Raw genomic sequence first — 14,477 nt, forward strand, 5'->3', positions numbered from 1 at the left:
CATGGCTACCATCTATATTTGCTCAAGGCTCTGGGGCTCTACAATCAGCAGGTGACAAATCCAGCCAGACCTGTATTCTCTTCAGGGTGGCAAGAGACCAGCCCTGGGCTGGTCCAGGGGTGCCATCCAGGAACCAGGGACTAGAGTCAAAAACCTTAGAAGTCTACCTAGTATTCTGTTGTACTGTGGCTAAGCTGGCATTCAAACCCCAAGACACAGTCCTTCCCATGTGGTCTTCCCTTTTCCTAAGGCAGAGGAGCCTCACCTCATGGCTACTACCATCACAGGCCCACAGGGAGTACTGCCAGTGTACTGCAAATATTCCAAGGCTCAAGCGCTCTTTAGTCAGCTGTGGTAATCCTGCCTGGCCTGGGACTCACCCTTCAAGGGAGGCAGCTCCCCTCTGTCCCAGGGAAGGCCTAGAAATGCTATCAAAGAGCCACATCCTGGAATCAGGACCACCAAGTCCAGTTGGTGTTCTACCTCTCTCTGGCTGTACCTGAAGCCAGCAAATCTCAGAGTATCACCCAAGGCCCATGACATACGAATTGGGTATCACTTCTGTTTTTTCAGGACCCAAGGGCTCTTCAACTAGCAGGTGATGAATCCTGTTAGGACTAGGTGCTTCACTTCAAGACAGCAGGTTCTCTTCTGGCCTAGGGTGTGCGTAGAAATGCCATCTGGGAGCCAGGGCCTTTCCAGGTGGCCTTGTAACTCTCACCGGTGCCTTATCCTGTGGCTGAGCTGGTATCCAAGGATGCAAGACAAAGTCCTCCCCACTCATCCGTCTCCTCGTCTCAAGCAGAAAGAAGGGGACTTTTTGGATACATGAGCTGTGCAGCCTGAGGTTAGGGGAGGAGTGATGCCAGCACTCCCTTGGCTACCCTGGCTGGTGTCTCAGTAGGTCACATGTGCCACTGGCTTTGAGCTCAGTTCAGCATTATGACTCACTTAGGAGTTGCAGTCCTTGTGGCCTAGACTGCCCTTTAAGTTTATTTAGAGCCCCAGGACACTTTAGTCTGCAGTAGTGAGGCTTGTGAAAACTCAGGTTTCTAATGCTGGGATTGACAGTTCCCTTCTGGCTAGGGCTGATTTAAATGTTCCCTCTGGGGACAGGCATCAGTTGAGTTTGGTCAGGTTTTGCTTTCTGCTGTAACAGGGAACCAGTGAGTTCAATGCCTCACATTTGCTATGCTCTTCCTCTCCCTAGTACACAGAATCCCTCTCCACAGCAAGCAGCTATGGCTGGAGGGTGGGAGGGGGTGGCACTGGTGATTTAAGACCGTTCTGTCTACCTCTTCAGTGCCTCTTACAGTGACATGAAGTTAAACCCAGGTACTATAAGTGTCCCCCTTGATTCTTGGTTCTTATGAAGGTGCTTTTCTTGTATAGATAGTTGTTAAATTGGTGTCTTGTGAAGGGGACGTTTGGTGGAGCCTTCTATTCGTCCATCTTGTTCCACTCTCAAGTCCGAGTTCCTTATATATTTTGGATATTGACCTCTTATCAGATGTATGGTTTGCCAATATTATCTCTCTATCCATAAATCAAGTTTGTCTTTTTTATGCTGTTAATTATTTCTTTTGCTGTACAGAAGCAATTTAGTTTGATGTAATGCCATTTGCTAATTTTGCTTGTGTTGCCTGCATTTTAGAGGTCAAATGCAAAAAAATGCTTGCCAAGACCAATTTTTTTGTCGTTTTTTTCCCTATGGTTTTGCTGAAGTTTAGATATTTGATCCTTTAAACTTAATGTTAAAATTTGATCTCCAATGTGAGGAGGTGAGGCCTAATGGGAAGTGTCTGGGTCATTGGGGCAAATCCCTCACAAATGGCTTGAATGGCTTGGTGCTGTCCTTGTGGTAATCACTAAGTTCTTACTCTCTTAGTTCCCACGAGAGCTGGTTGTTTAAAAGAGCTTGGCACCTCCTCTTTCACCCTGTGATCTCTGCACACACTGATTCATTTTCACCTTCTGCCACGAGTGGAAGCAACCTGAACTCCTAAGCAGATGCCCAGCCTTGAACCTTATAGCTAGCAGCACAATGAGTCAAATAAACCGCTTTTTTTTTTTTTTTTTTAATAAATTACCCAGTCCTGGGTATTTCTTTATAGTAACATACTAACAGACTAACAAAGATTTTTTCTAGTAGTTTTGAGTTTCTGGTCTTACATTTAATTGCTTAATTTACTTAAATCAATTTTAAATTTAAAGTTTATGTAAACTTTTTGGTTGACTTTTGCATATGATATGAGATAAAGGTTCAATTTCATTGTTCTGTGTGCTGGTATTCAGTTTTCACTGTACCGTTTATTGAAGAAATTTTTCTTTTCTCATTGTATATTCTTAGCACCTTTGTAAAAAAAAATCAATTGACCATTCATTCATGAGTTTATTTTGGGTCTCTCTATTCTGTTCCGTTGGTAAACATATGTGTTTTTTTTTTTTTGGCCAGCACCGTGCTGTTTTAATTACTATACCTATAGTTTGAAATCAGGTAGCGTAATGCCTTCAGCTTTGCTCCCTTTGCTCATGATTACCTTGGCTATTTTTTTTTTGTGGGTTCACATGTATTTTGTAATTGCTTTTTCTATTTCTGTGAAAAATGATATTGGAATTTAGACAGAGATTGCATTGAATCTGTAGATCTCTTTGGATAATATGGACATTTTAGCCGTATGAAGTCTTCCAACTTATGAGCATGGAATATTTTTGCATTTATTTGTGTCTCTTTCAATTTCTTTCATCAATGTTTTATAGTTTTTAGTATACAGATCTTTTATTTCCTTGGTTAAATTTATTCCTAAGTACTTGGGTTTTTTTGTAGCTATTGAAATGGGATTATTCTCTTTATTTCTTTTTCAGATAGTTTGTTGCTAATGTACAGAAATGCTATTGATTTCTGTGTGTTGATTTTGCATGCTTCAACTTTACTATATTTGTCAGTTTTAATAGTTTTTTTGCTGGAGTTTTTAGTGAGCTTTTTAAATATATATAATTATGGCATCAATAAACAGTGGCAATTTCACTCTTTTTGTTGGATGCCTTTTATTTCTTTCTCTCACATAATTGCTCAACAAGGGCTTCTCCATTATTATGTTAAATAGTAGTGACAAAAGTGGGCATCCTTGACTTCTAGATATCAGAGAAAAGGCTTTTGATTTTTTGCTATTGAGTTTAAGGTAGCTGTGGGCTTCTCATATATGACTTTTATTTTATTGAGGTACATTCCTTGTATACCTAATTTGGCAAAGGTTGTTATTATAAAAGGATGTTGAATTTTTCAAATGGTTCTTCTGAATCTAATGAGATGATCACGTGCTTTTTGTCCTTCATTATGTTAATGTGTTATATTACATTTATTAAAATTTGTGTATGTGGAAGCATCCTTGCATCCCAGGGACAAATTCTGCTTGATCACGGTGGATGATTCTTTCAACATATTGCTGAATTCAGTTTGCTAGTGTTTTGTTGAGCATCTTTGCATCTATGTTCATCAAGGATCTTGGCCTGTAATTTTCTTTTCTTGTGGTGTCTTTGTCTGGCTTTAGTATCAGGGTAATGCTGGCCTCATGAAAAGAGTTTGGAAGTATTTTCTCCTCTTAATTTTTTTGGAAGAATTTGAGGAGGATTGGATTTAGCTCTTTAAATGTTTGATATCATAGCACTCAGCAGTGAATTCATCAGGTCCTGGGCTTTCCTTTGATGGCTTTTAAATGACTGATTCAATCTTCTTACTCATTATTCCTGTTCAGATTTTTCATTGCCTCATGATTCAGTCCTGGTAGGTTGTATATGTCTAGAAGTTTATTCATTTCCTTTATGCTGTTTAACTTGTTGGCATATATTAATAATTGTTTGTAGTGTCTCTTATGACCCTCTGTATTTGTGTAATATCCATTGTAATATCTTCTTTTTATATTTCTGATGTTATTTGAGTCTTCTCTTTTTTCTTAGTTAAGTTAGCTGAATATTTGTTAATTTTGTGTATCTTTTCAAAAAAAGCCAACTCTAAGTTTGCTAATCTTTTGTGTTGTTTTCCTAGTCTCTGTTTTATTTCTTTTATAATCTTTATTGTTTCCTTCCATAATGTTAAATGTTTTTGTTCTTTTGAGATCTCTCTTCTTTCTTGATGTAGGTATTTATTACTATAGCTTTTCTCTTAGAACTGCTTTTGCTCCACCCCCTATGTTTTGGGTATGTGGTATTTACATTTTCATGTCTCAACATATTTTTAAATTTTCCTTTTAATTTCTTTATTGACTCATTGTTTATTCAGGAACATGCTGTTTAATTTCCCCATATTTGTGAATTTTCCAATATTTCTTCTTTTATTGATTTCTAGTTTTCTACCATTGTGGTCAGAAAAGATACTTGATATGACTTTAACCTTTTTAAATTTGCTAAGGCTTGGTTTTCATGTCCTAATATGTGCCCTACCCTAGAAAATATTCTGTGTGTGCTTGAGAGGAGTGTGTATTACATTACTGTCAGATAGTGTCAATGCTGGTGTATATGTCTGTTAGGTTCATTTTCTCTAAAACATTGTTCAGGTTCATTGTCTCCTTATTAATTTTCTGTTTAAATGATCTGTTTATTGTTGAACGTGGGTATTGAAGTTCCCTACTATTATTGCCTTACATTATATCTCTCCTTTCAGATACTTAAATATTTGTTATTTATATTTAGGTTCTCTAATGTTGGGTGCATGTATATTTACAATTTTACAAATTGTTGCAAATTTTACAAATTATTACAATATTACAAATTTACAATATCTTCTTAATTAATTGACCCCTTTATTATTATACAATGTTGTTTGTTTCTTTTTACAGTTTTTAACTTAAAGGCTATTTTATCTGAAAGAAGTGTAGTTACTCCTGATCTCTTTCAGTTTCCATTCACATGGAATATGTTTTTCCATTCCTTCACTTTCAGTTTATATGTATTCTTAAAAGTAAGGTGAGTTTCTTATTGGCAGCATATCACTGGATCTTAAAAAAAATCTATTCATTCCCTCTGTTTTTTTGTTGAAGAATTAATCATTTTACATTCAAGATAATTATTGATAGGTAAAGACTTGCTACTGCCATTTTATTAATTGTTCTCTGCTTTTTTTTAAGATACTTTGTTTCTTTCTTCCTCTCTTATTGTCTTTCTTGTGGTTTCATTGTTTTACACTGGCTAGGTACTGTGATGGCTTCTTATCACATCATTCATAGGACATATTTCCTGGCAAGGCAATTATGATATTTGGTATCTGAAGTTCAGCAGCATTTCAGGCCGGACTCCAAGGTTAGGTAGACAGGCAAGATCAGAGGCTATGCTCCTTAGAAATGCACAATTGAAGATCACCATCCTGAGAATGGAGCCATGGGTTGACTTTTGGCTGAAGTAAGCAGCTGTTTGACCTTCCTGGTCAACTGGGACTATCTCTGATGCTTCTCCAAAATGCACTGAGGTAGAAGATTCCCTGTCTGGGTAGGTCATTGGCAGGCATTTTGGCAGAGTGGAGCCACTGCTTGACTTCCAGGATCAATTAAATCTAGCTTTTATCTTTCTCTAGGATGGGCAAAGACAGTCATCCACCTGCCTGGGTTGGGTCATTGGGGTGGTCTCTGAGGCCAGGAGTGGAGTCTAGCTATCTAGGAACTTAAGCTAGATTGAACTTCCCAAAGTGGTTCTGAAGGAGACCAGCTCAGTTTGTTTTGGGCCATGAAACTGGCTGGTATTTCCTATAGGATGCCATAGTGGGCAGAAACACAGAGCTACCATCAAGATCCATGTGCTGGTGACTATGACTTCTGCCTCCTTTCTTTGCTTCTACCTAATCTGGTGCAATCTAGTTGTCCTCCTATCGTCAACATTCCCTGTGAAATGAGACTGAACTCAGCTTCCCTGGAAAGCATCTTGGAATGCTAGGGAAGATGGATAATTAGCTCTGGTTCTCTTTCCCTCTGTGGAAACCATGGCCGAGGAAAATCTTCTCCATCTGGCTTTGTGTCCTTCTTTGGGGGAGGAAAAGGGGTGCCATAGTCAAAGTGAGATCTTTCTTCTTACCCATCCAATTTGGTTTTCATTCAGTTCTATGGACCACTTAGGTGTCTCAAGCTTGTTTTCAAGTATTGGAGCCTTCAAAAAGACATCCTGGTCTGTGGATAATTGCTGGTTGAACTTTCTGTAGAGTTGAGTCTGAGACTTTCTATCCTGCCATCTTGCTGATGTCACTCCTCTAGGCATGAAGTATTTAGTTCTGGAGGCTGAGAAGGCCAACATCAAGGCACTGAAAAAGTCATTGTCTGGTGAAGTCTTGTTCTCTGCTTGTTGCTATGTCCTTACATGGCAGAAGGTGGAGGAGTAAAAAGGCCTAATTTTTATATTTTAATTTTTTAGTATTTTGGCTTATTTTTTCTGAACATTTTAACCTGATTTAGTTTTGCCTTGTTTATTTATTTTACTATTTCTTCTTCCTTTCTTTCCTTCTTTCTTTCTTTCTTTCTTTCTTTCTTTCTTTCTTTCTTTCTTTCTTTCTTTTTTTCTTCTTTCTTTCCTTCTTTCTTTCTTCTTCTTCTTCTCCTCCTCCTCCTCCTCATTCTTCTTCTTCTTCCTCTTCTTCTTCTTTCAGAAACAGTCTGTCCCTCTCACTCAGATTGTGGGGCACAATCTCAGCTCACTGCAGCTTCAACCTCCTGTGCTCAAGCAATCCTCCTGTCTTAGCCCCTTGAGTAGCTGGGACTATAGGCATGCACTACCATGCCCAGCTAATTTTGGTATGTTTTGTAGAGACAGAGTTTACCATGTTGCCCATGTTAGTCTCCAACTCCTGGGCTCAAGAGATCCACCTGCCTTGGCCTCCCAAAGTGCTGGGAATATAGGTGTGAGCCATTGTATCCAGTCTGTTTGTTTTAATATGAAGTTCTTAATTTATGTCATAACTTTCAAATCTCCTTTTTTCTCTTGCTTATTCTTATTCTTATTCTTAAGTTTATTTCTGTTCCTTGCTAAATTTTATTCTTTTTCTTTTTATTCTTAACTTTAAATTTTTATTTTATGTTATGTTTATGTTTTCATGATGGCAGGCAGCAATGGGGAAGAATCCTATTGGGAGAGGAAAGATGACAACTGAGAGAATCTCTTTAGATGTGATTGTGAAGATAAAAGAGGTTTACATTCATGAAAACATATATGCTTTAAAGCACTTTACAAAATGTATGTCCGTTTCATCGTCAACCTTTTTACCTCTATCAGTAAGATAATTCCTTTTGACTCCACAATAATTATTTACATCTGTACATGGGAATGTGTCTTTTTTATTTGTGTGGTTTTAGTTTTAAAGCATTTAATCATTATGAGACTCCTAGAATTACTATATCATGCACCCTGTGAAGGCAAGTTTCCCATCAAATTTATCTTTCTAAGACCTAAAATTCAATAAATGTGCATTAAGGCAGATTTCTTTGGGAGAAGTGACACAGAAACTATGTATTCATGCTCTATATCTATTGTACTTTACTCAGGGCTAAGACTGCCTTGATGAGGGCAAATGCAAGAAGACTCTGAGCCTATCTGAGAGTAAGTGGTGAAGACTTAAGAAGGTAGGGCAGGAAACTCAGCCAAAGAGAATTGTCAGGAAGCAGAAAAGTGGTTGGCAAAAGCAACCACTGAATGACTGATCTCACCTCTAATCCTTCCCGGACTGGGAATAATGTAGAGGGCTTATCTCTATCAGATGAACTTTTGCTAGCACTTCCCAGAATCATGACTTGCCACTGTGTTCCCATCTGGGATTTGGAAGATAAGGTAAGAACTTTGGAAGGGATTCAGGGGACACTTAGTTAAATTGGGTCAAAATGTGTCCGTTCTCCAGCCTCTGTCTTGGCAGTGACACATTGGAAAATGGTTCCACTATGATTGAATAGCCAGGGAAGAGTGGAGCTTATTTATATTCATTCTTTTCCACTTTATTTTCTATAAACTGTGTCTTTTAGAATTAAACTATCGATCTTGCCCAGACTGGAGAAAAGACTGCAGCAACAACTCTGTTTCAGTATTCTGGAAAACAGTTTCCCGCAGGGTAAGTACCAAGCAGTGAAATTCTAGAGCTTTGGAGACCACAGAACTTAAGATGTCATCCAGTCAGTGCTTGGTTTTAACACTTTTGGATTACAGATCCTTTTAGGAATGAAAATATAGGATTTATCCCTGAGAAAAAGGTTCAGAAGCACATGCCAGAAAGTGTACACATCCAATTTTAGAACATTCATAGATGGTCCATGGCCTCCAGTTGCAGAATCTTGGCTCTTACACACTCTTTGACTTTGGCTACCAGGAACCTGGGGTTTAATTCTCGGATTCAGGTATTAATCAGTCTTAGATTCCTGAGACAGTCGTAACAATCTACATGTGTAGACCACTTACTATGTGCCAGGTACAGTTCTCAGCTCTTTTGTGTGTGTGTGTGGCGGAGTCTTGCTTTGTTGCCCAGACTGTAGTGCAGCATCACAATCTCAGCTCACTGCAACCTCTGCTTCCTGCGTTCAAGCAATTTTAGTGCCTCAGCCTCCCAAGTAGCTGGGATTACAGGTATATGCCACCACACCTGACTAATTTTTGTATTTTTTTTTCCTGAGAGAGTATTGCTCCATCACCCAGGCTGGAGTGCAGTGGCACAATTGGCTCACTGCAACCTCCGTATCCCAGGTTCAAACCATTCTCCTACCTCAGCCTCCAGAGTAGCTGGGATTACAGGCACCCACTACCACACCCAGCTAATTTTTGTATTTTTAGTAGAGGTGGAGTTTCATCATGTTGTCCAGGATGGTCTCGAACTCCTGACCTCATGATCCACCTGCCTCAGCTCCCCAAAGTGCTGGGATTACAGGTGTGAGCCATCATGCCCGGCCAGTCCTCAGCTCTTTATGTGAACTAAGAACTTGCATCTTCACCAGAGCCCTGTGAGGCAGGTACAGTGAGTATTGTACTCATTTAACACATGACAATGTGAAGGTATAAGTAAATAAGGAATCTACTAAATGTACAGACATAGTAAGTGGCACACGTGGGAGTTTATCCCGAGCTGTCTGACTCTAGGCTCAAAATCTAGGCTGGGAAATACACCATGGCACACTCTACCTATTTTTTTTTAATTGATACATAATAATTTTACACATTTATTGGATATGTAGTGATGTAATACATGTAAGGTGTAGTGATGACATCAGGGTAATTAGCAAATCTATCATCTCAAACATTTATCATTTCTTTGTGTTGGGAGCATTCAACATCCCCCACCTGGCTTGTTGAAACTGTTTAATATATTATTAGCTATAGTCAGCCTACAGTGCTAAGAGCAACAGAATTTATTCCTCCTATCTAACTACAATTTTGTATTCTATAACAAATCTCTACCTATCCCCTCTCCTCCTACTTTTCTCAGGCTCTAGTGGCCTCTGTTCTGACTTTTAACTCTGTAAGATCAGCTTATTTTTAGCTTCCATATATGAATGAGAACATGTAGTATTTAAGCATCTATTTCTGGCTTACTTCATTTAACATAATGCCCTCCAGTTCCATCCATGTTGCTGCAAATGACAAGAATACATTTTTCTTTTGAGACAAAGTCTTGCTCTTTTGCCCAGGCTGGAGAGCAGTGGTGCAATCTCAGCTCACTGCAACCTCCATCTCCTGGGTTTAAGCAATTCTACCTCAGCCTCCTGAGGACCTGGGCCACCGTGCATGGGCCACCATGCCTGTCTAATTTTTGTATTTTTAGTAGAAACAGAGTTTCACCATGTTGGTCAGGCTGGTCTCGAACTCCTGAGCTCAGCTGATCTGCCAGCCTTGGCCTCCCATGGTGCTGGGACTACAGGCATGGGCCACCATGCCTGGCTAATTTTTGTATTTTTAGTAGAGTGGGGCTTTCACTATGTTGGCCAGTTTGGTCACAAACTCCAAACCTCAGGTGATCTACCTGCCTTGGTGTCCCAAAGTGCTGCTATTACAGGGTTGAGTCACTGCACCTGGCCAGGAATACAATTTTTAACGCCTGAATACAATTCCATTGTGCACATATACCCACATCTATTTCTTACCTTACTCAAAGATGACTGTGTAACTTATCTTGTAAGTTGCTTCAGTGTAAGTGGACAAGGAAACATTTCTTTTCAAGTTTATTAGGAAAAAAAAAAGAAAGAAAGGAAAAAAGAAATGAAAAAAGAAGGTGGGAGCAACAATATACTAATTATAATTCTTCAAAATTAAACTTAGACATCTGAGGAGCTGGGCCAGGTAGAAATATGTTTGTTAAGTGCATATGTCTTAGTCCATTTGTGCTTCTGCCACAAATTACCTGAGACTTGGTAATTTTTTTGAAAACAGGAATTTTATTTTCTCATTGCTCTGGATACTTGGGAAATCAAGGATTAAGGTGCCAGCAGATTGGATGTCTGGTGAGGCTGCTTTCTGATTCCAAAATAGTGCCTTCTTGCTGTGGCCTCACATGGCAGAGGCAGAGGGGTTAAAGGAACCTAGCTAGTTCCCCAGAGCCCTTTTATCAGGGTATTAATCCCCTTAGGGCCTAATTATCTCCTAAAAGACCCACCGCTTATTACCATCACACTGGTTTAGGTTTCAGTGTAAGAAACACATACATTCAAATCATAGCAGCATATCTGTGACAAGCCTTGAGGAACATTCCTGTGTCATTCCCATTGAGTCATCCCCATAGGTAGTGTGACAAATCCCCACATTAAAGGTGAAGAAACTAAGCTTCAGAAGTTAAGTGACTCATCCAATTCCCTGGGATGATAAGCTGCAGAGCCAAGAGCCTAACCTTGGTCTTCCTGATTCCAAAGCCATGCTCTTCAATTTTGTTCTTTGAATCTGCTTATTAATTCTATCTTTTAAATGACAGTTTGATTTTAACTCTGGGTTGCACCTAGCTAAACCTCTGTCTTAGGGGGATTCATGTAAACCCTGCTATGATGGAGACAGGGAAACAGCCTGGAAGCTGACATAAGAAGACTGTGTTTAAACTTGGGCAGATTCTTTTACTCATTCTGATCTTCAGATTCCTCATTTGTCAAATGGAAATCAAAATATGCATGTTCCATGGGGTCACTGCAATGTTTAAAATGAGATACCACTATCCTGTAATGTGACTCAAAATCCACCCACTTTGAAAATAATTTATATTCCACCTGCCCCAGCACCTCAAATATCTAAGTTTAATTTTGAAGCATTATAATTAGTATATTGTTACTCCCACTTTTTTCTTTCATTTCTTTCTTCCTTCCTTTCTCTTTTTGTCCTAATATACTTAAAAAGAAATGCTTCCTTGTCCGCTTACACTAAATTGTAAGTTGCTTACACTGAAGCAACTTACAAGATAAATAGGTATACACAAACTGAGTACTTACTATGGACAGTGAGCAATCATGGGCACTTTATAGTTTTTGCTTGTTTGTTTTTTCTTTTTCTGAGAATAGTTTCTGTTTCACCACTCTGTGGTATGTTTTAGGGCAGTGCTGTTGCTAAGAACTTTTAAAACCAAGTCACATTCTATATGTATCAAGAACATCCTTGTGTTCCCCACTCAGTCCTTGGCACTGGGAGTACAGAAGTGTGCAGGATTGAAGGCATCCTACCCTTGTGAGCTACCAGCACTTTTATCTTTGCCATTCACTCACGGGCATATGCAGATGCCCTTCTTTTTTCAGACTTATTCCTTTATTTTCCTGGTAGCAGAGGCAGTGTGTTTTTTTTAATTTTTAATTTTTGTGTGTAGGTTAAACTCATCATTATAATACAATACAGTTGGATAATGTGGAGGGAATGTAAGATGCTGTCAGAGTCAGCGAAGGGTACCTGAGCCAGTTCCAGGGTCTGGGGAGGCCTCCTGGAGGGAACATATAGGCCACTTTATTTTGTTCATTTTTTCCAAAGCCTAACAAAGATTCCTGCTGAATGTTTGTTGCATGAAGAAATAAGACTCTTTGCTCAAGCACATTTATTCATTCGTTTATTCAGTCCTCCTTTCTCTCTGTGCCTTTCCAGGCCTGAGGGTCCCCTCTTCTCTCCTCGGTTTCCCCTTTTGTGGTGTTCCCATTTCCCTTGTCTCTGAATCATCCACCTGCTCCCACTAAACAAGTGTAATGTTTACAGTGCCTGTCACTGAGAAAACACTTTCATCTTCCCCCTTTAGACATTCCTCTTATTCATCTGGACTTCTAACTTCTGAGCCACTGAATTTAGTAGCTCTATGAACTACAACATTGAACATTGTTCACTTACAGATTGGAGCAACTGCTTCAAGAATTCTGATATGAAGCGTAATCTGTTCAGTGGCTTGGAATGAAAATTACGTAGATCTGACACTCCTGTGCTAAAACCATATAGAACATCTTTGCTTAACTAGCTATTGCTAAGTATTGTTCTGAATGAAACTGCTGGAGCATGATGATCAAGTTTTCATGATGAATGGTGGACATTTCTTTTTTTTTTTAAGTTTGCAGAAACTGCTTGTGGTGTGGTCCATGTGATGCTCAATGGGTCCCGCAGTAAAATCTTTGACAAAAACAGGTACACATTTATTTTGCATCCTGTTTGCAAGTATACTGTTGCAAATTTCACAGTGGATATTTCATCCCTAGAAAGAACATGCTTTTCATGTTTCAGGTCAGTTCTGAAGATCTGAGCCAAAAAAGGTAAACACTTTGAATTCTATGGAGAGAGTTGTCTCCTAAGTCAATGCTTTTGTCTGATTTCTTCTTTGCCAAAAATCCTCTACCAGGTTCTAATGGCCACTGCACTATATCTATCTCCTGCTCTTAACTTCTCCAGATATGGTGTAATTTTCTTAGCTTTCTTTCCCGTCACGTTCCACCCTACCCATTGATCACCGTTGCTCACAGTGTTCCCCCATATGACCTGCCTCTCCTGCTCCCTTCTGTCTAAATCCTCACCATCCATGAAGACCTGCCTTACCTCCCCTTTCCTCCAGGAAGGGTGTAGTAATCTCAGTTAAGTAGTATCCCAATTCAGTAGTAAAACCATTACTGGGAACATTGGGGACTGTGCTGGGCTCCTGGCCTTCACTGTCTTTTTGCAGACGTTGTTAGCAATGTGCTATAGTGGTTAAAAGCAGGTACTGGAGGTGATTACATATTATCTCTGTGACCTTAGGTGGGGCACTCAACCTCTGTAAGCCCCTGTATATGTACCTGAAGAGGTGATGGTGATGGGAAGATTAACTGAGACAATGGATGAAAAATGCTGAGCTCTGTGCCCGACAACAGAGAAAGTGCTCAGTAAGAATCAGCTGTCATTCTCATTTGATGATCCTCACCAGTGAATCTGGCCACACCTGTGTCTTCTTGTCTGCTCTCCTACACTTACAGTTTTTACTGCATCAATTGCCTTTTTGGTCTTTGCTCTCTAATTTTTGTTCTCTAATCCCACATAAGGCTGACTGAAAGGAGGAAGCGTATATTAATCTGCCTTGGAAACTCTAGGTGCTCCACATAATTTTTCTTCTCTCCTATTTTGATATTTAATTATACAAGGAAGCATTTGTCCTTTTTTCTTCTGATCCCAGTTTTTTGGGTGAAAGCATTGACATTTCAGAACTTTATGATCTGATATTATGGTTTAAGTACTGGAGTGTCAGTTGCCAGAGACTAACAGGGAAGAGTTTAGGAATGGGATTAGGGCAGGCCACTGTGGTCTTTCAAAGCACTGCCTCTCAAACTTTGCTGAGCATGGGAATCACTTGGGGATCGTTCAACTGCAGATCATTTCAGCAAGTGGTGGTGGCTGAAGTTCTACATTTCTAATGAGATCCCAGGTGATGTTCATTAGGTTGGTCTAAGGACCACTCTTCAAATAGCAAGTATTTAAGGAATCAACATAATTGCACAATTTAAGAATTTTATTTTGAGAATCTTGTTAATTGAGGGTCATGCAGAATAAGAAAATGTTATTAATTTGCAATTTGATGGGTCAACTCCAAAGGATAGGTCCTAGCCAGTTTGCCATCCTGCCTGCTGATTTTTAAGGGAGCATGGGTGCTTTAGCCTGGGGTTGACGGTGTTCTTTGCTTCTTCTATTTTAGCACTTTTGGGAGTGTGGAAGTCCATAGTTTGCAACCAGAGAAGGTTCACACACTAGAGGCCTGGGTGATGCATGATGGAAGAGGAGATTCCAGGTATATGCTACTACTTTGTACCCAAGGGATATTTCATGAATCAGTTCATGAAAGAATCCACAGTGACAAGAACTCACTGGGAGAAAACTGACTCAGAAAATGAATGTACATGAATCTCATCCCAACAGCCTCTTAACTTTATTTCTACAAAGGATATTTACCTGTTTCACACTTCAACTCTCCTGCTGATCCGGGAGCTCTTAGACACTGGGCTTCTGCTTTGCCTTTTTATCTAAAGGTCTTGTCCAGGGCCTGCTACAAAAGCAAAGAGACC

General features: G+C 39.5%; 1 protein-coding gene across 1 annotated transcript in view; it reads left to right on the forward strand.

Moving 5' to 3' along the window:
• CD38 (CD38 molecule) overlaps positions 1-14,477 on the forward strand; it is an 82,934-nt gene that overhangs the window by 63,061 nt on the left and 5,396 nt on the right. The window contains exons 4-6 of the mRNA XM_032272932.1: positions 7,989-8,074; positions 12,506-12,579; positions 14,111-14,203. Coding sequence (XP_032128823.1) covers positions 7,989-8,074; positions 12,506-12,579; positions 14,111-14,203 — 253 coding nt within the window. The remainder of the gene's footprint in view (positions 1-7,988; positions 8,075-12,505; positions 12,580-14,110; positions 14,204-14,477) is intronic.

This window comes from Sapajus apella, unplaced genomic scaffold (assembly GCF_009761245.1).
Source record: "Sapajus apella isolate SASKATOON/1434 unplaced genomic scaffold, GSC_monkey_1.0 scaffold5, whole genome shotgun sequence".
Classification (NCBI taxonomy): domain Eukaryota; kingdom Metazoa; phylum Chordata; class Mammalia; order Primates; family Cebidae; genus Sapajus; species Sapajus apella.